Raw genomic sequence first — 22,283 nt, forward strand, 5'->3', positions numbered from 1 at the left:
ATTGCCAATGAGACAACTGTCCACAAGAGACCAACATGACACAAACATTAACAACTATAGGTCACTGCACGGCCTTCAACAATGAGCAAAGCCCATATTGCATAGTCAGCTATAAAAGGCCCTGATAAGACAATGTAAAACAATTCAAACGAGAAAACTAACGACCTTATTTATATAAAAAAATGAACGAAAAACAAAATAGGCACATAACTAAATAATGTGGCGGGGTTAAACATGCTAGTGGGATCCCAACCCTCCCCTAACCTGGGACAGTGGTATAACAGTACAACACAAGAATGAACTTTAAAAATCAGTTGAAAAAGGCTTAACTCATCAAATGAACACTTTCTTTAACAAAAATAGTAGCCTCTGTTGACACAAAGTACACACCACTATGGGTAATGCACACTTTCTTTAACAGAAATAGTAGCCTCTGTTGACACATAGTACACACCACTATGGGTAATGCACACTTTCTTTAACAGAAATAGTAGCCTCTGTTGACACATACCGGTAGTACACACCACTATGGGTAATGCACACTTTCTTTAACAGGGGCACCTGTTTTTTGCATAATTAATGCTAAAACAACATAAATCTATAGTCTGCTGTCAAAGATCTTGTAATATTTTTTTATTAATACAAATTACTGTAAGCTCAATTTGTTCATTATCAATTTGTTTTAATCATACAACTTTCAATGTTTTATTTTAATTCTTTACTAAACTACATTAACAAAAAACAGATCTATACTATCTATGTCTTTTTGAAAGATGCTATAAGTTGTTATTCAATATCACTTGCAAGACATTGGTTAAATTTCATTGCAAAATCAAAAAAGAATGTATAAATGTATATCAAGCATTACTCCATCCTATCATTCAGTCATTTGTTACAGATAATTAAAGATTATCGTTGATCATCTCAATGAGATTGATTTTCTCGCTTGAGCCGGTGCAGCAAAAGCGAGAAACGCAATCGAGTTGAGATGACCAAAGATAATCTGTTTATCGCTATTTTACCTATGACGATGTTGTCAATTTCATGCCAATTTCATTGGCAACGCCATGTGTCTCCTTAGTTTCTAGCGATAATTCTCCATCTCAAGAAGTAGCAAGATATGAAAAATTATTACAAAAAAAGATCAATGAAAAATTGCACAAAATAGCAATAATTATTATACTTACGGTCATTTTGAAATTGAACACAGCATTTTATGATGCGGTCGTCATTACATTCTGGTTTTATAACATCACACGTCATTCTTGCCTGTAAATAAATAATTGTATAAAAAAGGTATTTAAAAGCAGTATCACCAGTATATAGCTGAACTTCAAACTCATATGACATGAAAGTTAATCAACTTAAATACAATACTTATGGTTAATTAATTTGAATCATTCAACAATATTTTTCTAGTGATCTATTAAAACGCCCAACTTGATTAATCTGCCAAAGTTTAATCTGTATAAACACACCAAAAACAATGGTCATGTTCTCCTAGGAGAGAAGCAAGTTCCTCTTCCCCTAGCATCACCTGTTCTGTTTCTCATGACAATGATGTCATACATAAAGAATAGAGGATCAGATTATGACAATGTCAGTAATATAAAATAACATTCAAAGATGTCATACACAAAAAATATAGGGTGATATTACAATTTATTGATTGTTGGTTGCTTTACGTCCAGTGATTGAGATTATGGTTAGATCAAATAATATCTGGTAATTTGTACGATATTAAAAACAAAAATCATAGATCCAGCAAATATAATGAAGTGTTGACTATTGTTTGAATAGCTTTTTTGTATGCATACTCTTCTTTTTCAAGTTTATCATATCAAAAAATCCCTAGCTATCATCAGGTAATAATATAATCAAGATACAGGTTTTGCTTTATTCAATCGCTGGAGGTGTAGTGACAAATATTTCATCTTTCATTTACAACATAAATTGGACAAAATATAGTCCAATCTCTTTTGTTGTAAAGTTTTGTTCTCAACCTAACCTCACTGTCAAAATTGAGTCATGTATGAATTTTGATCTAGTTGTATCTTTGCTTTCCTTTTCAGTTCAATTGGATACATTGGCCTTATCAGCTTAGGCCGTGTTCACATTGACCTAAACTCGGTGTTGTGTAAGTGTAACTCACACATAAACTAAACATGATTACGTTCCCATTGATAAAACTCAATGTTTACATGTAGTTTAAATCATGTTTTGTCTACATGCAGTCCATAGTCAATGTAGGCCTTGTGTAGGTTGAGTGAACACACAACTAGACATTAAAACATTAATTTTACCATGTTTATTATATTATAGGAAAAAATGATTTTTGAATAAAATTGATATTTATAACAATTATTAATAAAGTTCTTTACAGAAATATATGTCTAAACTTGATATATTTATTTGTTATAAAAAAATCTTTACATAGCTTTATAAACCCTTAATCGTGATTCTTTACATCATAATCCTTTTTCTTTGTCTTCAAGCACACTGCTCCAGCCTACATTTTCTAATGTGTAATCGAAACATCTTTAATATCTTTACAAATCATCATAATGGCTTTCATAGAGGAGCAACCACTGAACTTCAAAGGGAAAAAGGGTTAAGGGGTGGGGGTGGGGGTGGGGGGTGGGGGGGGTGTGAGGTTATGTTTCTGTTTTTTTTCTGAATCACAATTTTTTTTGCGTAAAGGTTTTTATTCAGGTTTTTTTTTTTCGATGCTAGCAATCAAATAATTTTCAATCAATATTTAACACTATCATGTATGGGGAAACTCTGGATTCAGAATATTTTTTCATCCTCTGTATGACCAGAATATTTTTTTTCATCAAATTGGGGATCAGAATAATTTTCAAGGACAAATCCATTCCTTACCCCCACCCCACCTCGCCTTTTTGGTGTCAAATGGTTGTACCCTAACTGCTAGAAAAGTTGTTCGAAAAATTTGCATTTGGTTATGTACCAAACCTTATGTACAGGTAATAAAACAAGGTGTATAGATGTGCACAAATTTAATGTGAAACCAGTGTACATTACATTAAACTAATTGTAAACCTGTTTACTATACATGGTGTTTGGTGTGAACACAGCCTTAGTTACCAGCCTTAAGTGTAAATGTTCAGCTCATCTAGAAGTGATAATTGGCTTCTAAACCCTTAATCATGTTTTCCAAGATTTTTCTTAACACAACTAATCATAAATATGCATGTAATGTTTGCCACTGAACATAAAGCAAGTAACAAAACTAACACTATGAATTTTTGTTCTCTGAACAATTATACTTATATCTAAGCAGGTAATGAGAAATAATCTCCCCTTTTTACCTACCTGTGCAGGTGTTTGACCCACAATACGTGGGTGACTGGCTTGGAGACATTGATATAAATATGTTACAGCATCTCTTGCTTTCTTGGCGGTTGACAAAGACTAGAAATAAAGAATTTATATAATTCAATTCAAATGAAACCTAAAAAAGTATCTAATAGTCCTTTGCAATCAACTTGATATTTCATTTAGATCATAGATGTCTATTTCATAAATTTTCAACAATTTTTTCCCTCAAGCTTTGAGCGCTGCTACAATCAATATAATATGGGTCAACTAACTTTAGAGCAATTATTTTGTATTCTAGATTTTTTCATCTAAAAGATTTCATATCCTTTTTAGGCAAAAATAAAATATATGTCTGTTTCCTGTTTCCCGACTGACCCTGACTCAAAGCCCCCGACCCTAGATCTTTTTATTCAATTCCGGAAAAAAAATCGTTTCCGGTCCGATCCAGATCCGTATTTTACTATACCCAAACAATGAAAATGGCTGCTCCCAGCACAAATGTGCTACAATTAAGGTTTAAAAAATGTCGGCACTGGGAGGATTATTCAATTAAAGCTTCTTTAAAGAGATTAAATGATTTTAGGGTACAGTACCCTAACCAAACATGACATTTAACCATCTGCAAATCTGACAGGGAGTGCAAAAATAATTAAAAAAAAAAAAAAAAAAAAAAAAAAAAAATCCCGACCTACCGACCCTGATTTTTTTGCCTTGGCAGCAGGAAACAGACATATATTTTTTTTTGGCCTTATAACATTTTCTTCAATTTGTGTCTGATCTCTTAGCCAAGGGTAAGAAAAACTTTAATAACTATTCATTTAAAAATATTCACAGCTTTGTTTTGTAGAAGAAATTCAAGACCAAGTCCTACAATGTCAAAGAATTAGTTAAATTCCTTGTTAAAAATTTAAAAGCAATACAATCCAAGAGAGTGCATCTAACATACAAACATTTACTTGACTTACAAGGGAAGCACTTGTTGTTTTTCCTGTTTTTAGATAGTCTAATTCCTGCATCACAACCCATGGAAAAACTAAAACTGGTCTACCATGACCTGAAAATACAAATGTTATATCATTATTTAATGCTGATGCTTTAATAAAAATTAAAGTTGTCCTAAGCACTGGATGGTAACAATTGCTTTATATTTTCAGTGGTAAGTAAACATAAACTTTGCATTGTATAAAACTATAAAGTATTGGTTGTAGTTGATTTAACTAAAATTATGGACAAAGGAAGATAACTCTAATTTTTAAGATGACTTTAACAATGACATCATTGATATTTTTAGAACAGATATTAGAATTCTTCACATTGCAAAAGTTATGAAATTTTCTTGACAAGTATATCCTCATTTTGTAACTTGATTATCTGAGCATATACTACATGTGATAATTTTTTGGAAATGTTCATGGATAGGATATATAGAATGTTATAATCAATGCACTATATTTTTGTATCGCAAAGGTAGTGATCATGATAAACCTTGAAAGATATCAAGTCAATATCATAGGGTTTTCATTGCATGCAATCTTTACTCCAAAAATCGAAAGGAAATGTAATAGTGTTACTAATATTACCAATAAGATCTACAGAAATGTACATGCTCATTCAGTGTGTACTCTTCTAAGCGTTCAAACAATCAAATACAGTAATGGTAGAAAAAGGGTATGCATATTTGATGTAAGCAGTTTGAAAAGTAATATTTCAAGGTTAAGAAAATATTTTGGGGCTATAAAAGAGTATGAGTAAAAAGATAGGGTAAATGTTAATGGCAATGAGAAAGCAACCAAACAAATCAAATTAACCAATTTACGCATCTAGAGAATAAAATATTACAAAAAGAAAATATTATTTGAAAGTTAATTAACTTATACATAAAGTCTATTTGCGCTTTTGTACTTTGATGAAACCATTTACTCACCAAGAATATTCCTATCTCTCAGGTCTTCAATAAAGCTCAAGTTTCCAATTAAAACATTGGTATCTATAACTATAAACAAACCCTGAAAAATTAAATAGAAATTACAAAGTTGTACAAATGTATATTTATAGACTTTCATTTCATTAAGGCTGATCTTAATAATTGTGATCGTAAGAAAATATCTGAAGGTCACATGAAAATATGAATAAATACAGTGAAAAACAGAATGTTCATATGGGTATATTTCTAATAATTTTGCAATTCAGACAGTATAATGATTATATTCCTTACATAAATTTGATTTTTAAAAAAGTTTAAAATCAATGAGTCCAAGTAGTACCTCTATGAGGTAGCAACTGATCACTACATCTATTCTGTGAGTTGAGTATGAGATAGTTTTACTGACAATTGATCTTGACTACCCTGTGAATGATTGAGTGTTGCTTGCCAGTTGAAAATAATTCTTGCACATTTAGGACAAGGGTGTTAAGAATTGTGCTTATATTAAACATACCCTTTTGCGATGTGGCCACTATCTTTGTGATGTTGCGTTATTGTGATACGATTATCTAATGAATAGAAAGTTGTAATGGCAGATGTATTTCTATCTTTAAGCCTTAGTCAAGCTTACGATCACACAACACAACCTGTTAATCTACATTGATGCCATAACTTCAAACGAAGAGAGTGGACATCAGAAGAGAATTTCCAATTTGATAGACAGGTTCTAACAAGTGAAACTGCGAGCTACTGCTCACTGATGATACCCCCGCCGCAAGTGGATAATATTAATAGTGTAAAAATATGCAAGTGTTCGGTAAACAGGAAGTTGTCGAGTGATGAATCTGAAAACGCATCACACGGTATAGCTGACTTATAAAAATCCTGAAACCAAATTTCAGAAATCCTTGTATTGTAGTTCCTGAGAAAAATGTGACGAAAATTTTTAACTTGGTTATCATGTGTAGAATCATACAAGTGTTCGGTAAACAGGAAGTAGTCGAGTGATGAATCTGAAAACGCATCACACGGTATAGCTGACTTATATAAATCCTGAAACCAAATTTCAGAAATCCTTGTATTGTAGTTCCTGAGAAAAATGTGACGAAAATTTTCAACTTGGCTATCATGTGTAAAATCATACAAGTGTTCGGTAAACAGGAAGTTGTCGAGTGATGAATCTGAAAACGCATCACACGGTATAGCTGACTTATATAAATCCTGAAACCAAATTTCAGAAATCCTTGTATTGTAGTTCCTGAGAAAAATGTGACGAAAATTTTCAACTTGGCTATCATGTGTAAAATCAGACAAGTGTTCGGTAAACAGGAAGTTGTCATGTGATGAATCTGAAAACGCATCACACGGTGTGGTTGACATATATAAATGTTGATACCAAATTACAGAAAGGGTGGATGTGTAGTTCCTGAGAAAAATGTGACGAAAGTTTCATGGGACGGACTGACTGACGGACTGACTGACGGACTGATGGACGGACGGACTGACAGACAGAGGTAAAACAGTATACCCCCCCTTTTTTAAAGCGAATCTGAAAACGCATCACACGGTATAGCTGACTTATAAAAATCCTGAAACCAAATTTCAGAAATCCTTGTATTGTAGTTCCTGAGAAAAATGTGACGAAAATTTTTAACTTGGTTATCATGTGTAGAATCATACAAGTGTTCGGTAAACAGGAAGTAGTCGAGTGATGAATCTGAAAACGCATCACACGGTATAGCTGACTTATATAAATCCTGAAACCAAATTTCAGAAATCCTTGTATTGTAGTTCCTGAGAAAAATGTGACGAAAATTTTCAACTTGGCTATCATGTGTAAAATCAGACAAGTGTTCGGTAAACAGGAAGTTGTCGAGTGATGAATCTGAAAACGCATCACACGGTATAGCTGACTTATATAAATCCTGAAACCAAATTTCAGAAATCCTTGTATTGTAGTTCCTGAGAAAAATGTGACGAAAATTTTCAACTTGGCTATCATGTGTAAAATCAGACAAGTGTTCGGTAAACAGGAAGTTGTCAAGTGATGAATCTGAAAACGCATCACACGGTGTGGCTGACATATATAAATGTTGATACCAAATTACAGAAAGGGTGGATGTGTAGTTCCTGAGAAAAATGTGACGAAAGTTTCATGGGACGGACTGACTGACGGACTGACTGACGGACTGACTGACGGACTGACTGACGGACTGACTGACGGACTGATGGACGGACGGACTGACAGACAGAGGTAAAACAGTATACCCCCCCTTTTTTAAAGCGGGGGTATATTTAAAGCGGGGGTATAAAAAGTGGATACATTGTATGAAGGGCAGGAAATTTGAACAGCTTCTTAAAAACAAGGATTTGTTGGCTAAAGGGAGACAATTCCCTTGCAGCAACAAACCACTTACAGACAACTTGAATGCACTTAAATGCACCTACCCTGTGAGATTGGTACTTGGAAGTCACGTTGGTATCTTCTGAAATCATCTCTGTTAACATTCCTACAACCTGAAGTAGCAAAACAATATTACATATTATAATAATAATACTTTAGTTTATTCATACTTATAGACTAGACAGTTAGAAACTGTAAAACAGAGAAATTCATTTATATTGTAAAAAAGCAATAAAATGAATTAAATAGCCATATATTCATTATCAAGTTATGCAGCAGTTATATATAGATAAATATAAAGGAGAACGACATAAATCAATGCTATGGATACTCTTGATCTGATCATAAACAAGAGTGCACTCGCTAAAATATCTTGCCTTCTTTACTAATTATTAAAGCTTTATTACAACGGTTACATGAATTAACATTAATCAAGAAAACTAAACAATGACCAAATAACCATGAAAATGAGGTCAAGGTCAGATGAACAACGCCAGACAGGCATGTTCAGCTAACAATTCCGCCAGATCACAAAAGTTGCAGGCTCGACAAAAATGAGAACAATGTAACATTACTGCAACAATGAGATGAGGAACCAAAATAAAAGCTCTGTTTTCCCTTTGTGTTTATATCCAACTTCTTCATGATATTATTATCTCGCATATATATATATATATATATATATCCATGTGTAAAACCAATTATCAAATATTACCTCTGTAGATCGGTTTTTCAAAGTTGCTCTGACTTCTTTTACCTACAAAAAGAAACAATACAAAATTCAAAACTGAAACATAGATTGTTTTTTTTTTTGGTCATTCTGGTTTTAACTAAAAAGGCAATAAACATTTTATTTTTTAAATTACAGTATTTCAATTTACTGTTAACACAGATAGACTTAATCCTAAATCACATAATAGTACACCTGCCTAATTATCAGATATATACAGTCAATGACAGTGATGACAAGAAATTAGTTACTCCCTCTGAAAGTCACTTACATGAAAGAAAATATAGTGTATACTAAACAAATGGATTACCCCCGCACTCCACTGAGAAGTTCCTGAATTATACAGTGATATTGTTGTCTTTTTTTCAAAACTACCTCTACCGTTTTTTATTGGGAAAAATGCATATTTTTTATTGAAATTGGGAAATTTGTATATTTTATTCTAAACACATCTCCAATTTTTTGCTGACCTTTGCTGTTTTTTTTGCACTGTTTTTTCTTGTATATTTTGGTTGTCAGACATTTTCAACCTGAAAGGTACTTTTCGGAGAGGGGAAAGAAACAGAAGCAATGATGGTACTTTATGCATTGAAAACTACATGTGTTACAAACACCACGATGATTCTGAACAGAAAACCGGATCTCAAAAGTGCTTTCTAATATCAAAATAATAACATGAATACGATATTTACAAACATTACTACCAATGCCATCACTGTTTGGGGAAAATGTAAAACTTTATGGGAGGAATTTTAAGCCATTTTTTTTAGTAATTGGGAATTTTCTCTAGGGGAAAAGGCCGAATTTCGGCTGTGATTTGAGGCAAACAATATCACTGTTATAACAAAGTCATTGTAGGACTTTCTTTGAGATATCATTGTATCTGGGCGACACAAATAATGCCACTGTAGCTGCAAAGTGTTATTTTAAAATGCACAAATTTCAGCAAGAGATCACATAGGTCATTGGTTCAATTGAGAAGGATTTATCCATAAACACTTTGCACCGCGAGTTCTTATGCAAGTAAATGCACCAAAAAAAGATAAAGTTCAACTTACTCCATATAGAGAAAATACTAATAAAAGAGGCTGTCAGAGCAACAACAAACTGGATTTATTATCATTTATTTGTGTCCTGGCATTTTTCAATATCACAAGAACCATAATTGATGAACGGTGAAAGTGAAAATTGTCAATGTCAAATTTTACCTCAATTTTGTCATCAGTAACAACATATTGAAATTTGAAGAACTTTGGTTGAATAGTTCCTGAGTTAATGCAACAACTTGACTGGAAATACAATTTTTTCAATCTTTCAAGAACCATAACTCCTGAACGGTAAAAGTCAACGTCGTTATTGCACTTGAACTCCATTTTGTCATCAGTAACAACATATTAACATGATTAAAATTTTAAAAGCTTGGGTTGAACAGTTCATGAGAAAATGCACAGACACAACTAGAACAAGAGGCTGTCACAACGACAGCAAACCGGATTTATTAACATTTATTTGTGTCCTAGCAATATCACAAGAACCATTACTGATCAATGGTGAAAGTGAAAATCGTCAATATCAAATTTGACCTCCATTTTGTCATCAGTATTAATATATTAAAATTTGAAAAGCTTAGATTGAATGGTTCATGAGTAAATGCAACAACGTGAATGGAAACGCCATTTTACGATCTTTCAAGAACCATAACTCCTGAACAGTAAAAGTCAAAATCGTCATTATTGAACTTGACCTCCATTTTGTCATCAGTAACAACATATTAAAATTTGGGAAGCTTTGGTAGAACAGTTCATGCGTAAATGCACGGACACGACTGGAAACTCCATTTTTCAATCTTTCAAGAACCATAACTCCTGAACGGTAAAAGTCAAATTCGTCATTATTGAACTTGACCTCCATTCTGTCATTAGTAACAACATATTAAAATTTGGGAAGCTTTGGTAGAACAGTTCATGCGTAAATGCACGGACACGACTGGAAACTCCATTTTTCAATCTTTCAAGAACCATAACTCCTGAACTGTAAAAGTCAAAATCGCAATTATTGAACTTGACTTTCGTATAGTTGTCAGTAATAACATATTAAAATTTTAAAAGCTTTGGTTGAACGGTTCATGAGTTAATGCACGGACAACATTTGATTGCCGCCCGCCCGCCCGCCCGCCCGCCGTACATCCCCAAATCAATAACCGACATTTTTGTCACAAAAATCCGGTTAAAAACCATTTTTCCATCTTTCAAGAACCATAACTTCTGAAGGGTAAAAGTCAAAATCGACATTATTGAACTTGACCTCCATTTTGTTGTCAGTAACAACATATTGAAATTTTAACAGCTTTGGTTGAATGGTTCATGAGTAAATGCACTGACAACATTTGTCTGCTATCTGGCATCCCAACCAACCAACCAACCGCCCCTGTAATCCCCAAATCAATAACCAACATTTTTGTCACAGAAATCAGGTTAATAATCAAAACCCTGACCACATACACACTTAAATATACGAACAAACATTCAGCAAAATGAAAACTTCCTTGCATTCAAACTGAAGGATGAGTTATCTGGAATGAACTATAAAACTCATAATGAGACAGATGGACATTCAGATGGACAAAAAGGGATTAAACAATATGCCCCTGTAACTCTTAGTTGCTGGGCATAATAATGTGTTTGAAGGATAAAACAAAAACCCAACTTATCTAAATAATATAACTTACAACTATATCAGTAACTTCCATATCCTCCACTGGCCTGTTGTCTTCTTCTGTCAGATTGTTCTGGATATCATCTATCTCCATGTCCATGATATCTCTAGTATGATCTATGGCTATACCTTGTGCATGAACCCCTGTAATATAAGGTACTACAATGTACATGTTATTTACTACATGAACTACTAAGTACTTGAATCCAAAAATATAAATATTGATAAAAATTAAAATGCTGTGCAATCTAAAAATTTTAATTGGACATTTACCAATTATGGTCCAATAACCAAAATCTAAATACACAGTTAGATTTGGCATATCAAAGAACCTCAAGAATTCAATTTTTGATAAAATCAAACAAAGTTTAATTTTGGACCCTTTGGACCTCAATGTGGACCAATTTAAAAATGGGGCCCAAAAATCTTTAACTTAATACACTGTTAGATACAGCATATTAAAAAATCTGAAGAATTCAAGAATAAAACCCCATTGAAATTGGTCATCAATTGCAAGAAATAAGCAATTTAGAAAAGTATTGTTTTGGCTTTTAATTCCTAAACAGTGAGGACCATGACCCCCAAAATCTATCCCAACCTTCCTCTTTTGGTATGGAACCTTATGGTTCAATTCCAGAAAGATCCATACACTTACACACAAGTAATTGTCTGGAAACTAGAAAAATGCTTATTTGAGCCCCTTTTATTTACTATTTACTTCTCACCTCACCTACCTCACCTACCTCACCTATCCTCTTCATGACGGTCAGCATTTAAGGCCCTGTCTATTTACTTATACTTAGTTATTATCTGGAAACCATCTGTCTGCGGACAACGCTGACGACAACGTGATACCAATATACGACCAAAATTTTTTTAATATTTGCAATCGTATAAAAATGACAGGAAAACACAGTAATTAATAATGTGACATTAACAGTCTACCATGTTCTGAGAATTTATGTCATTCATGTAAGTTTTCAATAGAAAACATAGAAGTCATTAGTGAACATTGGTTTCTGTTCAGCAAGGTATATATGAATGTAGTAAACCAAATGCAACCAATCCATTTTATATGCAACATTAAATTGGAAACAGACAGCAAATGTAAACTTTACCAGAAATATCTTTATTTTTCTCATTATCCTATGGTATGACTTTGAAATCTCACATCTGATTTTTTTAATTTCATTTGAAGAACTGGGTTTTAACTTCAGATTGTAGGTTGATTCTTTTCAACTCATTCTAAACTTTTATATACTCCTGACAATTTCTATTGTATAGAAACATACACCAAATATAGTTATTCTACCACTAATAGTACCTGAGAAACTGAATAAATCACATTTTTTTTTATGATTGACCAATGAACAATGAAAATGAGGTCAAGGTCAAATGAATCCTAGCAGACTGACATATTATTTCATACACCAAATATAGTTGACCTATTGGTTATAGTATCTGTTGAACTAACAAAATTATGAAGGTCAGATAAAATTCGGCATGAAAAATGGCAGTCTGACATGTACATCTTACCATCATTCCATACATGAAATAAAGTTGACCTAATGTTTATGGTATCTGATATAGGGACTTATAGTCACTTGACCATGTAACTAGAATCTTGATCAATGATCCATGAAAGGTGAACCTGACCTGACAGACATTTAGACATAGCAACAAACCCTTTAACCAAATATAATTATCCTATTTCTCATCAGAAGTGAGTATTCCACTTGACAAAAAATTGTTATTTTTTTTTTCTCAAGTAGTCACTGAACCATGTAAATAAGGTCAAGGACAATGGACATATGACAGACAAAAACTTTGTAACATAAGGTATCTGTATATAAGGTATAAAGCATCCAGGTTGTTGTCATATTGACATTCAATCTATGGAACACAATAAACAGATCTAAATAATCCTACAAAAGTCTGTATCTTACCACTTATCTCCAAACCTTTACGTAAGCAGAGACACATGTAGCAAGCAGTAGCCATTTTATTGTATGTTGATACCTTTCAAAACAACATCTGAACATAAAGTCTTTTCTTACGAGATTTAAATTTTTATCATGCTTGTCACATGTTGGTTGAGGTGATATTCAATCAAGCATGACTAATGACCCTTTATCATGCTTTATTGAACAGAGTGGGAATCAGCCAACAACTGATCAGTGGTTTTTGAGCAGTTAGACCAAGAATTGATATCTGTTCAATTATAATTCTAAATAGAATGATACAACATAAAATCAGTATTACATATATGTTCCATGTGTTTTCACAAATGAAAGTAAAAGATTAAATTGTAATCAGATATTTAAAGGTGTTCTTTTTTTCAATGTTGACCCAAAATGGCCACATTGTATTTATAAGTCCTTGCACCAACAGTCATGACAATGATTCACTTATACTTTAAACAACAGTAGAACACACTGCCTGACTGCTTTCATTCATTACATTTGAGTATATATCTGTTTCATATTTGACAATCATTATCTGATTGAATGTTGGATACAGCTCTTTATTGCCATTTCATTTTAATCTACAAGGAATCCGAAGGTTGCAGATATTTCAATACATGTACATATTACTGTTGTCATGTATGTTTTATTAATAAATCTAAAAGTCGCAATGAAGATACTGTAAACAGTTTCATTTCTAAACTCAGCCCTATTTTATAAAAGGTGTTCAATTACAACCAAATCTGAAAACTAGAGGCTCTAAAGAGCCTGTGTCGCTCACCTTGGTCTATGTGAATATTAAACAAAGGAAGCAGATGGATTCATTACAAAATTGTGTTTTGGTGATGGTGATGTGTTTGTACATCTTACTTTACTGAACATTCTTGCTGCTTACAATTATCTCTATCTATAATGAACTTGGCCCAGCAGTTTCAGTGGAAAATGTTAAGTTAAAATTTACAAATTTTATGAAAATTGTTAAAAATTGACTATAAATGACAATAACTCCTAAGGGGTCAATTGACCATTTCCGTCATGTTGACTTATTTGTAAATATTACTTTGCTTAACATTATTGATGTTTACAGTTATCTCTTTCTATAATAATATTCAAGATAATAACCAACAGCAAAATTTCCTTAAAATTACCAATTCAGGGGCAGCAACCCAACAACGGGTTGTCAGATTCATCTGAAAATTTCAGGGCAGATAGATCTTGGCCTGATAAATAATTTTACTCATGTCAGATTTGCTCTAAAGGCTGCGGTTTCAGAGTTATGAGCCAAAATCTACATTTCACCCCTATGTTCTATTTTTAGCCATGGCCGCCATCTTGGTTGGTTGGCCGGGTCACTGGAACAATTTTTAAACTATATACCCCAATGATGATTGTGGCCAAGTTTGGTTTAATTTGGCCCAGTAGTTTCAGAGAAGATTTTTGTAAAAGATAACTAAGATTTACGAAAAATGGTTAAAAATTGACTATAAAGGGCAATAACTCCTAAAGGGATCAACAGACTTATTTGTAGATCTTACTTTGCTGAACATTTTTGCTGTTTACAGTTTATCTCTATCTGTAATAATATTCAAGATAATAACCAAAAACAGCAAAATTTCCTTAAAATTACCAATTCAGGGGCAGCAACCTATTAACTGGTTGTCCAATTCATCTCAAAATTTCAGGGCAGATAGATCTTAATCTGATAAACAATTTTACCCGATGTCAGATTTGCTCTAAATGCTTGTGTTTTTGAGTGATAAGCCAAAAACTGCATTTTACCCCTATGTTCTATTTTTAGCCATGGTGGCCATCTTGGTTGGTTGGCCGGGTCACTGGACACAATTTTTAAACTAGATACCCCAATGATGATTGTGGCCAAGTGCGGACGCCAAGTGATGAGAAAAGCTCACTTGGCCCTTCGGGCCAGGTGAGCTAAAAAGAGTTGATTTAAACTTAAGCTTTTAACATGAGGATAAAAGTTTTACCTTTCCAACAGGTGTTTGGATAATTCTGTGAAGATCTCGATGGTTCAACAATTGGCTGGAATACAGTGTTGTTACTGACAGATGATATACCACTATCTACAGTCTTCATGGGTTGTGTCCCTTTCTCCACAACAATCCTACGATTATCTAAGTCATTACTGTATGTTATACTTAGTACACCAGAATCAGGTGATGTTCTCTTAGAGGAAGATTCTTCCTCATCAGCACAAAAACTTGCATTAGGCTGTAAATTATCTATCCATGTTTGTATAGACAATAGTTTATCATGATCTATGTGAACATCAGTTTTATTAGGTTCCTCACTGTCTTTAGGTGATTGATCTCGCTCGAAAACATCCTCAGATCTAAGATCGGAAAAATTACAACCAGTACTTTCTGCATTAGACACAACTTTTCGAATATCACTCTTACCTGCTTCTGTTTCCAATTCACAAATTTTCTTCTTTGGAATAAATGGTTTATTTGAGTCAGTACCACAATTATCTGATTCCAATTTAATATGTTTTAAATCTGTTTCTTGTTGAAAAAAACTTTGTGCACCTTTCTTGGATAGCACCTTATTTCGTAAATCTTGAGGCATGTTATTATTTTGATTCTCATGTTTCTTTAAAACTTTGTGTCTTAAATCATTAGCACTAAGGACTTTTGGTCTTTGAATTAAATCATTGACTTCATAAGTATCTGACTTGACATTACACAAATACTCCTCCTTATTATTTGAAGAAATATTACATTTTACTTTTTTCACATCTTTCTGTGATGTCCATAAATCACTCAATCTTCTTTTTCGTTCCTCATTTGCAGTGTTTTGTTTGAAAACAGATTTATTTTCAATATCATTTTTGATAGTTCTTTCAATTCTAAGATCTGTATCCATATTGCTTTGAAATAGTTTGTTTGACTCAGGATAACTACTATTTGCTTTATTTTGCACATTATTCCGTTTGTCGATTGGAGTTGATGAATACTGATGATAACCTGGTAAGATACTGCTATGAACTGATGGAAGAGTCTGGAAACTAGATGATAAATCTCTTTCCGACAAAGAAGGTTGTTCACTGGGTGTATGGGGTACAAAACTACAACTTTTATCAGGTGTTATTGGTAAACGTAATGGATATAATGACCTGTTACTTGAACTTTTAATTCTATCAGCATCGACATCAGTCCATAAAGGCTCATTTACAATAGTTTGTTCATGATAATTTCTAGAATCTGAAGCACTTACTGTTGATGCAGTAAGTAGTGAATGTTTATGAGTATTTTCAATTTTTGGCACCGATCTTTGTTGATAGTTCGTTTGACTAGAATGAGACGGCAATGGCCTTTGATAGATTGGATGTGGAAGTAAACCTTTTCTCATGTCAACATCTTGCATTGAAGCAAGTTGGTCATCAAAACTATATGGTTTTGCATATAACTGACCACTACCAGATTGTCTTTGTGGAATAAAATTTTTATGTGGAATATTTGTACGAACTGGCGATTCTGATCCATGTAAGATTTCCATATGATGTTTATGTCCCTCACTTTCAGCTTTCCCATCCTCATCAGTAAGATCCAATAAATCATCATCACTAGTTTCATGAGAATCTGCTTCAGGACTAAACTCTGGTTGAGGGGCAATCGAAACACTTTTTGGTGTCTGCTGACGAGAAACACCTGGCTTTGATAAACAAGATTTTGTTCTTTTTTCTGGAACTTTATTACTTTGGTAAGCAGCCTGAAATATATCAAAGACAAGCATAAGTTATTTAAGTTACTGGTACACTTTTTCTATATTATTTTATTATATTGTTAAGAGTTTCTGAAGGGATCGATATCATACAAAATTAAAATTACTGGGTACTTAATAACAATAACATAATTTACCTTACACATGTCCTTATTTGAATATATAACATTTATAAAGAACACAATATTAGTATCATCATTGTTGTAACATACATGAAAGATATATATACATCTTTTTTTTTAACTTAAAAAGGTAAGTAGCGATAGTAGTTACATAAATATATAGCCAGATATTTTGAGAGTGAGCAAGAAAACCTTCATTCAATTCAATCAATCTAACATGCAGGATTTGGTAAACATTTGTGTATACAGTAGTAACCCATATTTTTGTTTAAATCCACATCATATGGACATTGATGGATAGTTGTCTCATTAGCAATCATACCTCCATTTCCTTATTTCATAATTATAAAAAGCCTGATAAAAAATATCATTAATAATTTTATTTCAACTCACCTTATTACTTAAACCTATTTTTTCAGTGTGTACCAGTATTTTTTTTAGGACAAATATAATAAAGACAAATATTTAAACTTTGAGGATCAACAAATATTATTATTCTGTATGCAGAACCAAAATGCCCTATTATTAGTACCAAATACAACCATCATGCTGGTTGATCCTCTAGATAACTGAAACCCAAGAACTGTTACTGCTCATTTTGTGATCAAATGGTCCAGTAGTTTCAGAGACTCGGAGAATGAATATTTTTAACAAAAACTCAATAGACAAATAAAGGATATATATATAATCCAAAGATGGAAAATTAAGGCAGTACTTAACATTGATCCTTGGAGCAGAAGTATAGATTATTGTGTTCCTACACATTGATATTGTAGATACATGTATCTGCTGCAAGCCACAATGTGAACTTTTTTTGTACATGAGGGCAGTGAAAGAGCTAATAAGCTTCATATTGTGTTGAGCAGCTGATATTTTATAACTATCAAAGAAAACCTGATTATCATTTTACATGTTCCATAACCAGTCTTTTCCCCTCCTTAAGACACTTTTACGCTTGAACAATGCAAGCTTAAAAACGTCTCCTCATACATTATGACATCGCTGATGACTTCTCCAGAGACATTGTGACATCGCTGATAATGCCTGCTCTCGTTTCAAAGCCATTGTATGGGAATTACTGATTGACTGAGCAGGGTGATAAAGGCATAGAGAAAGACGATAAGCTAATATCTCATGTCCATGATTTGGTTCCAGGCAAGACAAATATTGCTTGCAATTAGTTATGTCACTATTGAATATTTTTAATAGAGACAGCTAACATCTGACACTGAACTCACAAACTGTCTAAAGCATGCGAGAATCCTTGCATGGTAATATTAAGAAATCAGGCTTTGTAAGTTTCCCACTGTTTTTTTCAGGTAGCAATATACAGTTAGAAGTGTTAGTTTCGCATTTTGGCCCCTGTGAATTTTTTAAATAAATGAGAAGGACAAGTTATAATTATAAGTACAAATGTACCGGTACCTGAAAATGAAGAAAAATAAAACCTAATGCTATGAGAGTGGTTTTAATTGAAAGGTATATATATGATTCCAGAGAAGAGATTGAACCCTGGTTTGCTCAGTAGAAATGTAAATTTCGGGTCTAAATTCATATCAAGTCCACCAATTACTCTAAAACTATATCAGCATTTGTTGACTGTTTTCAATGGTGTAAATTTGCTTAGATCTTTTGAAAGGTAATTTGAGGAAAAAGGAGCAGAAAGATCCCCATTTTTTAAAAGTTTTTTTGAGAGGGCTATCATTCAGTGTTGAAACCATGTATGTGTGATATTCATTGAAATTTTATAAAATGGATATTTTTAAGCCTGTAAAGGGGTGTCCAACAGTATTTTTTTAAGAAAATGTTTCCATGGATACTGAACTTGTACAATTTTGTTTTAAGTGTTTGATTACAGATTTGAAATCTGCTGAGGAATATATAGGATTCTAAATATGAATACATTTTTGGGTATTTCTGTAGCATTGGCTATATCCTATTCAAAATGCATGCACATGTTCTTAATTATAGACCAAATTTCAGCTTCATTTGCTTACTGTGTATTGCTACCTGAAGTCTATCAGTATTTTTTCATGAACCTTCGCAACCCCTTCATAGGTATTTTATAAATGTAACTTACAATCTCCACGGAGGGAATCTAACTAACAATCTTTATGGATGGAATCTAACTTACAATCTCTACGGATGGAATCTAACTTACAATCTCTACGGATGGAATCTAACTTACAATCTTTATGGATGGAATCTAACTTACAATCTCTATGGATGGAATCTAGCTTACAATCTCTACAGATGGAATCTAGATTACAATCTCTACGGATGGAATCTAACTTACAATCTCTATGGATGGAATCTAGCTTACAATCTCTACAGATGGAATCTAGCTTACAATCTCTACAGATGGAATCTAGCTTACAATCTCTACAGATGGAATCTAGCTTACAATCTCTACAGATGGAATCTAGCTTACAATCTCTACGGATGGAATCTAACTTACAATCTCTACGGATGGAATCTAACTTACAATCTCTATGGATGGAATCTAACTTACAATCTCTATGGATGGAATCTAGCTTACAATCTCTACAGATGGAATCTAGCTTACAATCTCTACAGATGGAATCTAGCTTACAATCTCTACGGATGGAATCTAACTTACAATCTCTATGGATGGAATCTAGCTTACAATCTCTACAGATGGAATCTAGCTTACAATCTCTACAGATGGAATCTAGCTTACAATCTCTACAGATGGAATCTAGCTTACAATCTCTACAGATGGAATCTAGCTTACAATCTCTACGGATGGAATCTAGCTTACAATCTCTACAGATGGAATCTAGATTACAATCTCTACGGATGGAATCTAACTTACAATCTTTATGGATGGAATCTAACTTACAATCTCTATGGATGGAATCTAGCTTACAATCTCTACAGATGGAATCTAGATTACAATCTCTACGGATGGAATCTAACTTACAATCTCTATGGATGGAATCTAGCTTACAATCTCTACAGATGGAATCTAGCTTACAATCTCTACAGATGGAATCTAGCTTACAATCTCTACAGATGGAATCTAGCTTACAATCTCTACGGATGGAATCTAGCTTACAATCTCTACGGATGGAATCTAGCTTACAATCTCTACAGATGGAATCTAACTTACAGTCTCTACGGATGGAATCTAACTTACAATCTCTATGGATGGAATCTAGCTTACAATCTCTACAGATGGAATCTAGCTTACAATCTCTACAGATGGAATCTAGCTTACAATCTCTACAGATGGAATCTAGCTTACAATCTCTACGGATGGAATCTAGCTTACAATCTCTACGGATGGAATCTAACTTACAATCTCTATGGATGGAATCTAGCTTACAATCTCTACGGATGGAATCTAACTTACAATCTCTATGGATGGAATCTAGCTTACAATCTCTACGGATGGAATCTAGCTTACAATCTCTACAGATGGAATCTAACTTACAATCTCTACAGATGGAAGGTGCCATGTGCTGTTACCAGTATTAACATTGAAAAAATACACTCTGTCAGGATAGGATGAAGACTGTTTCACAACCCAACCATGTGGCAATGCTGGCTTCTTTGGATCTGTCATTTCAAAACTAACTTAAAGTTCTCATTCTGAAAAAACAAAACAAGTAGGATTTTAGTGGTAATTAGTTTTCTCATTTACATAATTTAAAAGAATTTACATTTAAGAACAAATGGAAATGGAGGTTATACACAAATATGCATCAATGAGATAGCAACCCAACAACAGCAAAAATCTAAATGACAGCTCGAGGTCAACATCTGTCAACTTCAATCATTTTGTGGTTTAATGGAAGCATACTTGCCTTAAATATAAGTTCAACCCCAGCAGGATGAGGTCTGATGTAATTATTTGTTTTTGCTGCTCCTTTCCTAATTTAAGCACATAGAATTTCTGAGTAAGATAAAAGACTGATATGCTCAAAATCATATGTATGTCTTCCTGCAGCTTGTAACATTGTTTGCTAGTATGAAAAAAAAAATGGACTTAAACATGCGCATACATTGAGCTATAAAAAATCTGTTATATACAGTGGCATGTACATAACATTAAACTAGCAGCTCTCAAGCGCCTGTGTTGCTCACCTTGTTCTATATGCATATTTAATAAAGCACTCTTCAAAATCTTGAAAATTGTAGACAAGAATAGAATTAATGGCAAAAATCTGGGTTTTTTTAACTTATATTGTATATTGCTGATCATTGATGTCTGTTAAGTTTCTCTCTATCTTCAAGATCGTATTTAGCTTTTGCTCCAAACACAAAAGAGAGTAAATGAAATTTCTGCAGAGAGTAACAGTCTTCTAATAATTATAGCAGCAAAAGGAATAGGTTAAGTAAAACCTCTTTTTGGCCCCAAAATTTATCAGTTTTACAAAATTGTTATATAATGTAAACTTTTAGCTATTTATTGGAAGGAAAGTAGAATACTTCTGCTACATAAATATGGGCTGCTTTTGACAATACAATGCACATATATCGGGTACTAGAATCATTAAGAAATGCTAAATTACTGAAATCTTCACAATTTTAGCATTTGCGTTATATTTGGGACGGTTTTCGTCTTAAATGGAAGTGGCTGCATTCGTGTTCATTCTTAATATTTATATGTAAGTTGTATTTGATGATAATGAATAACTTATATAAAGATTGAGGGTGAACAACGATGCGGCCACATTCATTTTTGACAAAAACTATCTGAAAAGTGGCATTTATGGCATATTTGATAGATTTTTTATATTTAAGCTTGAATATGAGCACCTGAAATGACTTAATCAGTTCAAATCAATCACACAAACTAATTGAATCGACTGAAGTAGATACTCAAGTGTTTAAAAAGAGTACAAAATCTTTCATCAGATGAACATGAAATTTGAGGCCAAAATGGGCCCTTACCAGTACTCCTTTGACTTGTTAGTAGGTTTTATCTTGCTTATCATTGACATTAATGATTTTTAAGTTTCTATCTACATGATCTATCTATTATAATTTTAATAATATAAGAAAAAACACAAATTAATCCTAAAAATTGTAATTAAAGGGCAATAACTCCAAAAATTTGTAAGGATTCCACGGAACCCAATGTCTCGCCTAATTTTGCTGTAAATCGCAGGCTCAACAGAGTTCTCTCCAAGATTTTGTCAAGGCGCAAAATTCAAGGGCACGTAACTCTTTTTTTATAGTGAACTTTCGTGATCTGAAGCAATCAGATCATGACATGCAATATGAATAATAATGCTTTGTGCTGTATGTTTAATTGTGCAGAGTATTGAAATAAATTGATTTTAACACAAAAGTTATTTATAGTCAGTCAATT

At 33.1% G+C, this 22,283-nt stretch overlaps 1 protein-coding gene across 2 annotated transcripts in view; it reads right to left on the bottom strand.

The window, feature by feature from the left end:
* The window catches only part of LOC143064575 (uncharacterized), a 63,531-nt gene that overhangs the window by 35,641 nt on the left and 5,607 nt on the right, over positions 1-22,283 (bottom strand). The window contains exons 2-10 of one of the 2 annotated variants that reach the window (XM_076237489.1): positions 20,400-20,557; positions 15,065-16,808; positions 11,129-11,259; positions 8,386-8,427; positions 7,715-7,783; positions 5,267-5,348; positions 4,308-4,396; positions 3,337-3,435; positions 1,188-1,269 (exon numbers count right to left, since the gene is read on the bottom strand). In XM_076237489.1, the coding sequence (XP_076093604.1) occupies positions 1,188-1,269; positions 3,337-3,435; positions 4,308-4,396; positions 5,267-5,348; positions 7,715-7,783; positions 8,386-8,427; positions 11,129-11,259; positions 15,065-16,808; positions 20,400-20,531 (2,470 nt within the window). In that variant the 5' untranslated portion in view covers positions 20,532-20,557. Of the gene's footprint in view, positions 1-1,187; positions 1,270-3,336; positions 3,436-4,307; positions 4,397-5,266; positions 5,349-7,714; positions 7,784-8,385; positions 8,428-11,128; positions 11,260-13,061; positions 13,316-15,064; positions 16,809-20,399; positions 20,558-22,283 lie in introns of those variants that run through there. The other variant, XM_076237490.1, reaches the window with a different exon arrangement.

The sequence above is a fragment of the Mytilus galloprovincialis genome, chromosome 2 (assembly GCF_965363235.1).
Source record: "Mytilus galloprovincialis chromosome 2, xbMytGall1.hap1.1, whole genome shotgun sequence".
NCBI lineage: Eukaryota > Metazoa > Mollusca > Bivalvia > Mytilida > Mytilidae > Mytilus > Mytilus galloprovincialis.